The following is a 13854-nucleotide window of genomic DNA, read 5'->3' on the forward strand; positions in this document are numbered from 1 at the left end:
TGACTTCCAGGAAGCTCCGCCGCCGCGCCGACACCGCCGCCGTGTAGTCCGGAAAGAAGGATACTTGGGAATTCTGGATACGCAAGGGTGGGGCCACGCGGGCCGTCTGCAAAATGGCATCGCGATCGCGGAAATTGAAAATGCGAGCCAGGACCGGCCGGGGGGGTGCCCCGACCCTCGGCCTCCCCCGGGCACCCTGTGCGCCCGCTCCACTGAGAAGAAGGCGGAGAGCCCCCTGGGCTGCAGTTCAGTTTTTATAAGGTTCTCCACATAGAGGTCCATGGCTGGGCTCCCCTCACTCTCCGGAATGCCCGTGATGCGGACATTGTTGCGGCGGGAGCGCCCCTCCTGATCCTCAAGCCTCTCGACCATGCGTTTATTCTCGGCCTCCAGTCGCGACACCTTTTGAAGCAGCGTGCCAGTGTCTCTCTTCAGCGTGGTAGTCACCTGTTCAACCTCTGTGACTCTGGCGGCCATTTTTTGGAAGTCCGCCCGGAGGAGCGTCACGTCCGTGGATATCGACCCCACCGTCGCTTGCACAGTGGTCAGGGCGGCCATGATGTCCTCCAGCGTTACTTTAGGCGGGCTGGCAGGGTCAGAGGCCGTGCCCACGTGCTTGTCGTGGTCCGTCGGCAGGGGTGAGCCTTTAGTGAACGCATACTTGTCCAGTTTCCCTTGGTGGTGCGCCCTACTCCCCTTACCGCTCATGATGAGGCCGAGGACCAAACTCCGTGACGGGCCGTCGTCCCCACGACTCCTGGGGGGGATAGAAAACCAGAGGCTGCTTCACTCCACACTGGGCCCAAGGCAGTATTGCCACCCCTCAGGTATCTCCAGGGGGGGCAGGGCGATCGATGGACGGCGCCTCAGCGAGCCAACAGAAGCGCGCCAGGGCCGCTGCAGTCACACCTGCCCAGGGGCCGCACTCCTCCTCGCCCCCTGTCCCCGGTCAACGCTTCTGCTGTTTTGCACTGCTGGTAGCACCTGCAGGCCGCCCCCGCACTCCCAGCGTCGCCGATGGTGCTGATCCGGGAATGTTGTCCCGCAGGGGAAGTGCCGCTGGCGCCGAGCCGCCACCGCCCCGCAACGCCACCTCGCTCCTCACTCGGCGAAGCCCCGGATGCACCAGGGGTCGGCGTGGCTAGTGGGCGCCCTCCAGGGCAGTCAGGCTCCAGGCTGCTTCTCCTTGCCGTCCGCCACACGTTCTGGCCAATTGCAGGGCGGGGGGCCGCCACTCAGCGACCCCGGGGCTCGAGCACTGCACGCTGTCGCACTCGAGGTCCCGGCTTCCGCCGAAGGTACAGGCCCACTTGCGCAGCGCGGCCGCGGCTGCCCTCCCGGTCACGGAGAGACGCCCGGGTGACACAGATGGGCGCCGCTTCGTTGCGGCGCTGCAGGCGTAGGCTGGAAACTCGCCACAGGACGCGGATCAATGTGCGGATGGCGGGGAGGACGGTCTCACCCCCGGAGCTCCTTCAGGCTGCGGCCATCGCGCTCGGCAGCTAGCCACGCCCCCGGCTTTGAGTTTTTAAGCACCATTTCTAAACATTCAAAATTGTCTATCTCTGGTTCAACTAATTGGATTTTTGTTGTCTGGGTGTCAAATAATTTAATGCATATTTTTGTAAATTGGTGTGGGATTTTCATTTTGTTGGGTTTTCACTTTATTACTGCTTAAGTGTTGCATAAATTCTTTACACATTGCCTTTAGGTTAAGCCTAACTGCTTTTGTGTCAAACTACCAGAGGGTTCGGCATAGGTTAATTTAGTGACTTTTGTGGTTCACCTTGACAAACACTGCGGCTATTGCTTGAGTAGGTTTTCCCTCCGCCCCCCAACCAACAACTACATTTATCACAGAGGGCAACAGACATTTGCCAGTGCACCACTTGAGCTGCACAGAGTTAGTGGAGATACGATCCTCCCAGTCATTTGTCCATTTAAGTCCCCGTATCTGGGGTTCCCAGCGGATCCAAGCCGCCAAGGGTTCTAGCACCAGAGCGAAGAGCAGGGGCGACAGGGGGCATCCCTGTTGGGTGCCACGCGTTAGGGGAAAGTCTCTCGATATGTGTCCGTTCACGGCCACATGGGCCAGTGGTTGGGCATATAAGAGCCGGACCCAGGCCTTAAATTTTGGCCCAAATCCCAAGTGCGACAAGACGGCAAAGAGGAAGGGCCATTCGACCATGTCGAATGCCATTCGCGCATCCAATGAGAGCAGCACTGCCGGTTCCCGCACCTGTCCCACACGGGCCAACACTCCGTGTAATCGTCGCAGATTAAGGGCCGTGCTCCTGCCAGGCATAAAGCCCGATTGGTCTGGGTGTACAATGTCCGGCAAATGCGGCGTTAGCCTGGATGCCAAGAGTTTCGCGAGGATCTTTGCCTCTGCGTTCAGCAGAGAGATCGGGCGATAGGAAGTGCATTCTGACGCCGGCTTGCCAGGTTTCGGGATAGCCACAATAGTAGCTGTCCGTTGGTCCTGCGGGAGTACACCCGCTCGGAGACTATCCGTAAACACGTTGAGCAAATGAGGGGCGACCGTCCCGGCCATTCGCTTGTATAGCTCGACTGGTATACCGTTAGGTCCCGTCGCCTTACCCGACTGCAGCGCAAGGACTGCCATTTGCACCTCCTCCACTGTAATGTCAGCCTCCAAGACCTCCTCCGCCTCAGGGGTGAGCCGGGGCATCGCCAGATCCTGCACATACGTCCCTGCCTCCTCCTCTGTCATGGAGGAGCTGGAGGAGTAGACCCGCCGAAAGTGACGCGCGAGAGTGTCCGCTATCTCGCCAGGTTTTGTTAGCACCTGACCTGCCTCAGAGGTGAGCTGCGCTATCCACCTTGTTCCACCCTCCCTCCCTCCACCCTCCCTCCTGTCAAGCCACGCCAGGAGCTTCCCTGTCTTATCCCCCAGGTCATATATCCTGTGCCGTGTGGCCAGCAGCTGCTGCTTCGTATGCTCCGTAAGGAGCGCCCGATACTTGGTAGCTCTTCTGTACTAAAATACCCACCCCTCTAGACCCGGAGGTAAACTCCGAATGCACTACCATTTTGTACCCCCACCTGTCCATCGCTTTGCTGGTGGTGTCGATCAGGTGGGTTTCCTGCAGCAGGACAATCGCTGGGGCGCATCTCTTAAGACTGTGTAAAACGAGGCCTCGCTTGATTTTGTCCCCCAGGCCACGCACATTCCATGTGAGCAGGGAGAGTGGTGGTATCGGAGCGGAGGGGCCCGGCTCAGGTGCCTCCTCCCAGTCAGTAGCCATCAGAACGCTCGTACACCAGGGGAACCAGCGGCGCGCAGCAAACGGCGCGCAGTGTGTGCTCTGTAGTGGTTGCATGTGCCGCACAACAAACATTACTGCCAATGTAAACCTTAACTACTAAAAAACCCCAACAAATTACCCTCATACCCCCCAACCCCCTCCCTGCCTCCATGCCCGCCACCCCAACTCAGCAGAGCGCTTTGACCCCATATCCCAGCACCTAACTCGCGTGCAAAGAGCGGAAGGTCCGAGGAAGACCAGTACCTTCCCCATTTCGAGTGTCCATATGTCCTGGGCTACTTTAGGAAGCAAAGCCATCTCCCCACCCCAGGGTCGTCCCCCTTACCCTGCACCGTCCATTTAAGTAAGCAGTGTCCGACGCCTTCGGGTTAAGCCTCGTGCTGCAGCCGCGCCGCAGCCATCAGAGCTTCGTCTCGGCCAGTGGGGTCCGGCGCCTCTCCCGTCGGTCGTTTTCGCCTGTCGGAATGGCCTGACTGTTTCACTTGTTGCCACCCCTCCAGCCAGTCATGCGCTTCCTCCGGCGATTCGAAGAACAGAGACTTTCCCTCTGCCACCACTCTCAGTCTGGCCGGAAATAACATAGAGTAGTAAAGTTCGCGGGCCCTCAAGCTCTTTTTGACTTCCAGGAAGCTCCGCCGCCGCGCCGACACCGCCGCCGTGTAGTCCGGAAAGAAGGATACTTGGGAGTTCTGGATACGCAAGGGTGAGGCCACGCGGGCCGTCTGCAAAATGGCATCGCGATCGCGGAAATTGAAAATGCGAGCCAGGACTGGCCGGGGGGGAGCCCCGACCCTCGGCCTCCCCCCGGGCACCCTGTGCGCCCGCTCCACTGAGAAGAAGGCGGAGAGCCCCCTGGGCTGCAGTTCAGTTTTTATAAGGTTCTCCACATAGAGGTCCATGGCTGGGCTCCCCTCACTCTCCGGAATTCTCCGTGATGCGGACATTGTTGCGGCGGGAGCGCCCCTCCTGATCCTCAAGCCTCTCGACCATGCGTTTATTCTCGGCCTCCAGTCGCGACACCTTTTGAAGCAGCGTGCCAGTGTCTCTCTTCAGCGTAGTAGTCACCTGTTCAACCTCTGTGACTCTGGCGGCCATTTTTTGGAAGTCCGCCCGGAGGAGCGTCACGTCCGTGGATATCGACCCCACCGTCGCTTGCACAGTGGTCAGGGCGGCCATGATGTCCTCCAGCGTTACTTTAGGCGGGCTGGCAGGGTCAGAGGCCGTGCCCACGTGCTTGTCGTGGTCCGTCGGCGGGGGTGAGCCTTTAGTGAACGCATACTTGTCCAGTTTCCCTTGGTGGTGCGCCCTACTCCCCTTACCCCTCATGATGAGGCCGGGGACCAAACTCCGTGACGGGCCGTCGTCCCCACGACTCCTGGGGGGGATAGAAAACCAGAGGCTGCTTCACTCCACACTGGGCCCAAGGCAGTATTGCCACCCCTCAGGTATCTCCAGGGGGGGCAGGGCGATCGATGGACGGCGCCTCAGCGAGCCAACACCAGCGCGCCAGGGCCGCCGCAGTCACGCCTGCCCAGGGGCCGCACTCCTCCTCGCCCAATGTCCCCGGTCTACGCTTCTGCTGTTTTGCACTGCTGGTAGCACCTGCAGGCCGCCCCGCACTCCCAGCGTCGCCGATGGTGCTGATCCGGGAATGTTGTCCCGCAGGGGAAGTGCCGCTGGCGCCGAGCCGCCACCGCCCCGCAACGCCACCTCGCTCCTCACTCGGCGAAGCCCCGGATGCACCAGGGGTCTGCGTGGCTAGTGGGCGCCCTCCAGGGCAGTCAGGCTCCAGGCTGCTTCTCCTTGCCGTCCGCCACACGTTCTGGCCAATTGCAGGGCAGGGGCGGGGGGCCGCCACTCAGCGACCCCGGGGCTCGAGCACTGCACGCTGTCGCACTCGAGGTTCCGGCTTCCGCCGAAGGTACAGGCCCACTTGCGCAGCGCGGCCGCGGCTGCCCTCCGGGTCACGGAGAGACGCCCGGTGACACAGATGGGCGCCGCTTCGTTGCGGCGCTGCAGGCGTAGGCTGGAAACTCGCCACAGGACGCGGATCAATGTGCGGATGGCGGGGAGGACGGTCTCACCCCCGGAGCTCCTTCAGGCTGCGGCCATCGCGCTCGGCAGCTAGCCACACCCCCGGCTTTGAGTTTTTAAGCACCATTTCTAAACATTCAAAATTGTCTATCTCTGGTTCAACTAATTGGATTTTTGTTGTCTGGGTGTCAAATAATTTAATGCATATTTTTGTAAATTGGTGTGGGATTTTCATTTTGTTGGGTTTTCACTTTATTACTGCTTGAATGTGTTGCATAAATTCTTTACACATTGCCTCTAGGTTAAGCCTAACTGCTTTTGTGTCAAACTACCAGAGGGTTCGGCACAGGTTAATTTAGTGACTTTTGTGGTTCACCTTGACAAACACTGCGGCTATTGCTTGAGTAGGTTTTCCCTCCGCCCCCCAACCAACAACTACATTTATCACAGAGGGCAACAGACATTTGCCAGTGCACCACTTGAGCTGCACAGAGTTAGTGGCCCAGGATGCACTGCAGCAGGCACAGGCACACCCGCAAGGGACGGTGACTTGTGGTGCACTGAGATAGGGCCACGAGAGCTGAGCCGGTCCTCGTGATGTCCCAGGAGAATGTCGCGGAGTATTACGGGGACAGTGGACGGTGTCCATCCAGGGCATGATGCAGAGGGCAGAAGCAAGCAGAGACAGACATAATGGGGGAGATGAATGCAACAGTCTCCTTTGTCCCACCATGTCAGTATCAGCTACATGATGAAGAAAACCCCCTAGGCCATGGACTCTGACGCTAACATAGTCCAACGTGAGAGTGCCCATGACTCCCGTGGCACAGAGTCAGTGGCACCAGTGCTGGAAGGGAATGCAGTCTGCGATGAGGCCTGTACACTAATATCAACTTTGCAATTGACAAATCAAGAGTCAGTTCCAAATGTGTATCTTACTCAATCGCAGTGTGTGCCGGAGGCAGTGGTCAGCATGGGGCAGCCGCTGTGCAGCCAGCTCCTCCTGGATCTCTAACACACGGCATTGGAATGGCATGTGGAGACGTTTCCTGGTTGACAGAGGTGGAGGCACAAGAGCAGGGCAGGTGTGCAGTCTGCGACGATGCCGTGTCCTGGCTGTGACGGACCGAATAGAATTTATCTGAGGCCTTCCGGACAGGTGTGTAGGCCTAAGGCTGCAGTCCGCAATGATCCACAGACACGTGTGCTCGAAATGCTATGCACAGAGTTGGTGGCACCACATCAAAGGGAGTATAGGGATTTAAGCTCTGCCTTAAATATATACTCTGCCAATGTGTAATGAAGACTCAGTTCCAAATGTGCAACCTACTTGTCCGCTGTGTATGCCGGTGGAGTGCGTCAACGGGAAAGGAGTACTGTGGGACTTGCTTGCGGAGGCCGTGATATTTTGAGGAGGCTGCCAAGGTCGCGGGCCTTAGGTGTGGAGCTAGCACAGGCACGTGGTGGGCACTTTTGGAGACACGCCGATGTCGGCAGGTGAGCAGTGAGGCCTGGATGCGCAGGGGCGGACGAGACTGGTTCGGGGAGCAGTGGCCCGGGCTTCGGAAGTTGCACAAGATCGCAGGCACCGCTGCACACGGCGTCGTCCTCGTGGCTGGTGGTGAGAGGCGCTGCCCTGACAGCCACCTTGGCCATTCCGGAAGAGAACCACACCCAGGGCCAGATGCTTTTTATTCACACCCCTGCGCCCAAACGGGACCAGGGGCCAGAACCCTTGGATCTGTGCCCCCAGAAAGGCTCTACTATTCCAGCTCAGTACTGAAGCAGCTATATAGAGTCCCAGGTCCCAAGTGTACTCATGCCATCTCCTTGGAGGAGCATCAAGACAGATGCCCATACTGTGACTTCAGACTTACCCCACGAGATCCACCCATACTCCAAGCGGGCCCCACCTATCAACTTCTCTTACTCAGCTGCAGATCCCTGCCCAAACATACGACCGAGATCTCCATGTTACTGAAGGACCTTGGGCCAGAGGTTCTGTTTCTTACGGAGACCTGGCTCAACGCAAGCTCAGAGCCCGACATTGTCCAATCACTTCTCCCTGGATACTTAATCCAGAGGAAAGACAGAATGTCAGGAGTGGGCGGTGGGATCGCCAATTTTATATAAAGATCATTTGACCTGTAGATTACTAGAGAGTCCACTAGCAGACTGTGAGAAGGATCACTGTTCAGTTGACTTTGCTCCCTCACTGTCATTCTCTGGTATACTGATCTACCGCCCACCAGGGTCTATGGGCCTATTTGGTAAATCTCTGCTGGAAACAGCTATGACCCTGGCAAGCTCCTCGGCTAATTTCTCCCTCCTTGGAGATTTTAATCTTCATTTTGACGATCCTTTGGTATCATGGGTGACTGAATTAACACAAGACCTGTTGGAACTTCACCAGAAGGTCTCCCAAGCAACTTATATCAAAGGTCACCTCCTTAATCCAATTTTTTCTAACCTGATGGATCTAAAAGGAGAAGTCCCCATCCCCAGTACCATGGTCAGATAATTTTTTAATTCCCATAACACGGGCCCCACCAACCCCTGCTGTACACACACAGTCAACTCGAAGACTGACCCGACCCTGGCCCAAACTTCCGGTGAAAGAATGGATCCAGGAAATGGAAAATTCCAAACCGTATCTGGAACTTAACCCAGTCACAGACTATCAGAAATTCGCACACTGGATTGAGGAGTCACTGAACTCAGTGCTCCCTTAGAAATCAATCCTAAAGAAAGGGGGCTACAACAAGTCTGCATGGTTCTCTTCAGAGCTGTGGACGTTAAAACAACAATGCAAACGTTTAGAGAGGACATGGAGGAAAGATTTCTCAATTATTAAGAAACAGGAATATAGGATAGCCATTAGAAAATATAAGGCTGAAATAAAACAAGCCCAAGCCACTTATTATGAGGAAAGGATTTCGAGAGCAGCCAATTCCTCCAGAGAGACCTTTCGGATTGCAAATAAACTCCTCAAAGTTCCTGATCCCCCTCCAGCACCTGATCCGAACGAGTTCATAAAATCCTCAAGCATCTCCCACAAAAAGACAATGATACACCTGAGCCGACCGTCGCGGGCCAGTATGGAAATAAATACCTCCTGGAGACTTTTATTCCGCTGACTCAGGAGTCATTCTTAGCGACCTTAACTAAGGTCAGATCGGGGTCACCATTGGATCCTGCACCACCTAACATCTTAAAGTTGGCAGCACCCACAGTGGCCCCCATTATGACCAGCTTAATTAATTCTTCCCTCTCATCAGGGATAGTTGCCCCTGAATGGAAGAGAACAATGGTAAAAGCTCTTCTAAAAATGCTGAACCTGGACCCTGCAGATTTGGGCAACTATCGTTCCCTCTCGCTCCTCCCGGTAATGTGCAAAATTGCAGAGAATCATGTCAACCATACACGTTCCACGTTTCTGGAGTTCAATATCCTGCTCCACCCCACACAAACAGGCTTCCGCCCTCGCCAAGGCACCAAGACCGCCTTATTGGTGGTGGTGGAGGAAACGAGAAAAATACTTGATTCGGGAGGCACAGCGGCCATAATACTCCTCGACTTAAGTGAGGCCTTCGATGCGGTCAACCACCGCACCCTGGCTCACCGGCTCAGGAATATAGGAGTGTCCGGCAAGGTGTTATTGTGGCTCCAGTCCTTTTTGGAGGACAGGTGTTTTCAGGTGTTTGTATTATAATAAATACATATTATTATAAATACATTGTGTGGTTCGTATTCACTTAGTCTATATATATTTAAGATTGCATTCTGGTAAAACAAAGCTGCTTTACACTCCTTCTGGACTGAGCCTGAAGGCGGCTCTCCACAGCTACCACTTAGAGAGCTTTCTAAGGTTGTCTAAGACCTCTTAAATCACCATAAGGGTTGTCTGGACTGGTGCAGAGTGCCCACTTACAGAAGTGGACATCATATACCAGGCCAGCTTCTCACAATATGTATAATGGAATTTCTGGGAGTATGATCTTCCGGCATCACTAGTCATAAACCGAGGGAGGCAATTTGGCTCACTGTTTCTGGCTTTTGCACTCTGAATAATGCATGAAATTTAAAAATTAATGCATGGAGAAATTGCAAGTTATGATCCAGTTTTGTGCATTGCACTAACACGGAAGGGGTCTGTGTGTGTCTATTTCCAGTCTACAGCACATGCATTATTAACTCATGAAAATCATATGCTGAAGACAGATAAGCTTGGAGCACACACAAGGAGATGATGGACTGAGCACTGAAACTTTTCAGACACTCACCCCCAGTCACAGATCTGGGTTTAATCCATCATCGTTCTTTGGCTCACTTCCCCACCCCAGTTCAGAATAAAGCCATATGCAAATTAGTCATGATCCTGTGCCTCATGGGAACAGTCCCGGCCGAACTGCCAAGTCAGGTCTACCCTGGACCAGAAACAAGCATCCTGGGTCTGGTTCGGGGCAACACCCCTCATCAGCCAGGCTAGCTTGAATCCAGTGGCAAAGGACCCATGTCTGGACATACCCTGCCAACTTAGGGCGAAGAAAGCAAACACAAGGAGATGTTGTACGGTACGCTGAAACATTTCAGACACTCACACCCAGTCATAGATCTGGGTTTAATCCATGATCGTTCTTTAGCTGACTTTGCCACCCCAGTTCTGACCCCGCAAATTGCAAATCAGTCTTGCCCCTGTGCCTCATGGGAACAGTCCAGCCTGAACTGCCAAGCCAGGTCTTCCCTGGACCGGAAACAAGCATCCTGCGATTGGTTTCGGGGCAACACCCCTCATCAGCCAGGCTAGCTTGAATCCAGTGGCAAAGTGAGCAAGGGACCCATGTCTGGCACACCCTGTAAAGTAATGGCGAACAAAGCAAACACAAGGATGACAGATGAGCTTGGAAACACAGGACTCTAATCACCTCTGTGTGTTACAGAGCTCTGCTGTCTGCAGTACATGAAACACAACAAGTACTCCTGGGGTTCGTGGATGAAATCCACGTATTTTTATATCATGGACCCTAATGGGGTATTAGAGGGAAGTCCTATCTTGAAGAGGTACCCTAGGGAGTAGGGAAGGAAACAATTCATTCTGTTTAAATTACCCTCACACACCCTAATGGTGTCATGCTTCATCATTGGATCACCCTGACCCCTATAAGTCAGGGTGGGCTCGACCGTTTTGCATTGAGCTCTTAGTGAGAAAATGACCAGGGGGCGTTAAAGGTTAAAAAAACATAAACAGGTCCCAGTATCCCTTTATTCTTGGATCTGTTGGGGTTATTAAAACATAAAAAGGGGGTCAATTGGAGTATTAATGGTCCTATGACCCTAAAGCCAGTCCTGCTTGGGCCTCTTCAGGTACCGTACCTTCTTCGGGGCAATGTGATACCCTCCCTGGAAGGCGCAGAGAGATTTTCCCTATAGTGCTGTTTATGTAAGGGCAGATAGCTGCTCCTTATCAGTTAGTTAAAGCTAATTATCTTTATTTAAAAATCCTTTTCCCTCCATCCTATTGTAGGGGAGGAAATCATCTCCGGGTACCTTGCTTATTCAAGGGGTAGCCCTGTAGTCACACATACAACAAGGGCCCTGCTCCGCTTGATAACCTATTCGGTGTGGACCCGGGCTTTGGCAGAATAGGTTATCAAGCGGGGCAGGACCCCTTTAGGGTCCATTATATAGAAATATGTGGATTTCATCCACGAACCCCAGGAGTACTTGTTGTGTTTTAGTATTAATACGGGAGGGTGTACTCCCTTGTGAATTGTCCTCTCGGCCCTCACGGCAAAAAGGGAAAGGGCTCTTTCTCTTCTTTGCCATAGTAGTGTAAAGTCTGCAGTACATGCACTGACTACATTTTATAAGTGAATGTGTTAAAGGAGTGGAACAGAAGTGACCTTAAAAAGAGTATGCAAATGGAGTCTGCAAGATATACTTTTGGTGTCATCTGCCTCCTAATGTTTTGTTTCTGAGGTATCAGGAATGAGCACAACTGTTCAGATAAACTCTAATAAAATAAATGAGTAACAAGGATTGAATGTCATGGGATTGTGTTAGAGCTTCACCTCACTCATGGCATAATGTATTTCTGTTTGTGCTATAAAGGTTTCCTTACTCCAGGCCAAAGTCAAGCAACAGCCATCCTGAATACCACTGCCACAGTTGCCAATTCAACCAACACCATAGCTGCTACTCCTACCAGAACTCCTACTCCCGACATCAAGACATTAGCTACTACTGCTGCTAATCCTACTACTACAAACACAAGAACTACCACCACTACTTCTGCCAGTACCACTACCAGCACCATGTCCGCCAAAACCACATCTAGTAAGTTATAGGAAGATAGTCAAAAAGATTGTTTATTAAAATTGTAAATCTGTCACTTGATATGTGCATGATAACTGATTGAGACATTGCATACTCATTATCTTAATGTTTTGAGTGAAATGTGAATTTTGCTTTAGAAACAAAAATGATTAACAAATGGTGTGAAATGTGTGCAAATGCATTCTGTTGTACTCAATATTCTTGACTGAAATCCTAACAAATGAGTCCAGTAGCACAACCTCTAGAAGTTTTGGAGACCTGAACGCAAGTGAACTGCAAGGGAGGGTGTTGAACTTGGCCCTCTCTGTAGGGTCATCCCAAATCTTTTTGCTTTCACCCAGCTGTTTTATAAAACCTGTTTTTATTTGCTTTTGGGACTCTGTGCACTTTACCACTACTAACCAGCGCAAAAGTCTTGTGCTCTCTCCCTTAACCATGGGGAAATTGGTTTGCACCTAATTGGCACATTTAATTTACTTGTAAGTGCCTAATAAGGTGGTACTACAAGTTCACAGGGCCTGTCAATTAAATGCTACTAGTGGCTTGCAGCACTCATTGTTCTCCCCACTTAAGTAGTCTTTCAAACAAGTCCCAGGCCCCAGCCTTTCAGCCTGTGTGTGCCTATTTAAACTCCCACTTTGACCTGGCAAAATAAACCCTTTGCCACGCCTAACATTTCCTTTTTTAATGCATATAAGTCACCCCTAGTAGTGAAAAAATCTTACATTCAATTTTCATTACTGCCTAGCCTACCTCTCCTATAGGATATTCATGGTTTACCTTATTGCATTTAATAAGTGATAACGTTTGATAGGAAGTAGGTAGGAAAGTTATGTCTGGTGTCTGAGGAATTGTAATTTACATTTTTCTTTAATGGTAAAGTTGGATTTTATCTCACAGTTCTGAAGATGCCACTTTTATAAAGTTGCAATTTTCTTGTCCTAACCATTTGGTGCCTGCAGCCTGTGTCCAGGATCACATGACCAGGTGTATTTAGCAGAAGACCTTTGTGTATCCTCCCAGACAGCATCACAATAGAGGGTCTGGTTTTTCGCAGGATGAGGGAGTGGTGTAGCTGTCACCTACCACACATTTCAAAGCCTCTGCTTCAGCACACTCACAAAGGACTTCACACTAGCCTACTGTGCCGCCAGGCAGACTGGCACCATGGCAGGGAAGTAGGACATTCCAGACATCTTAGTAGTGGGAAACTCCAGAAGCTTCCCCTTCTTCAAAGTGGGCACCAGGTACAAAAAGAGGACCTTCAGGCCCAACCCTTCAGATCACTTCTGGACCTGTGGAAGACTCAGAAGAAGGACTGCTATGCTGCCCTTCCGATCTTCTGCAAGGACTGCTCAGCTGCTCTGCTATTCTTTTGCCCTGCTGCACTGCTGTCCTGCAAGAGGTACTGCTCTGCTGCCTTTCTTTGTAAGGAACAAGGACTGGATCCACACCTTGAAACCAGGACCACCAGAGTGGCCCCAAAGGCTACTTAGCTGGCCTCCTGTTCGGAGATACAGGGACACAACAAGCTCCAACAACCTTGAACCCTGCAGCTGGACTCTACCTGCTATGAGCCCTAACCCCGTAATTGGTACCATCCCAGTCCTAGACCCTTGGACGTGGGAATAAAGGTGCTCTGCCAGCTCAGCTGTGGTTGTCATCAGAAACGACATAGCATGACTTGACTCAACTCGGACCTCTCATGGCAGCCCTCGCAACTCATCAGAACCAACACAGTGCAATGCATCTCGATGTGGGCCTCGCAGCTCCTCATTGGATATGGCACAGCGTGATGCACATCGACGCAGGAACCTGTATCAATCCATGGAACTGCTGCAGTGTGGCGCAACATCCAGCACCAAGGAAATAAGGTACAATTCTCAAAGAGCCTTACCTGGTCGGTGTATGCAGCTCACGCTCCTTCGCGATTGACCTCAACTTGTAACTTTTCCCCAATCCAGCGTGACCATATAACCACAGTTGTGGCTTTGAGTTTTTAAGCACCATTTCTAAACATTCAAAATTGTCTATCTCTGGTTCAACTAATTGGATTTTTGTTGTCTGGGTGTCAAATAATGTAATGCATATTTTTGTAAATTGGTGTGGGATTTTCATTTTGTTGGGTTTTCACTTTATTACTGCTTAAGTGTTGCATAAATTCTTTACACATTGCCTCTAGGTTAAGCCTAAC

General features: G+C 52.3%; 1 protein-coding gene across 5 annotated transcripts in view; it reads left to right on the forward strand.

Moving 5' to 3' along the window:
• LOC146780115 (mucin-3A-like) overlaps positions 1–13854 on the forward strand; it is a 268570-nt gene that overhangs the window by 43429 nt on the left and 211287 nt on the right. For all 5 annotated transcript variants that reach the window (XR_014972097.1, XM_085638057.1, XM_085638058.1 and 2 more), the window contains exon 3: positions 11436–11660. Coding sequence is in view for 4 of the 5 variants with exons in the window: in XM_085638057.1 (XP_085494183.1) it covers positions 11436–11660 (225 nt within the window). In the remaining variant the exon portion in view is untranslated. The remainder of the gene's footprint in view (positions 1–11435; positions 11661–13854) is intronic.

This window comes from Triturus cristatus, chromosome 12 (genome assembly GCF_964204655.1).
Source record: "Triturus cristatus chromosome 12, aTriCri1.1, whole genome shotgun sequence".
NCBI lineage: Eukaryota > Metazoa > Chordata > Amphibia > Caudata > Salamandridae > Triturus > Triturus cristatus.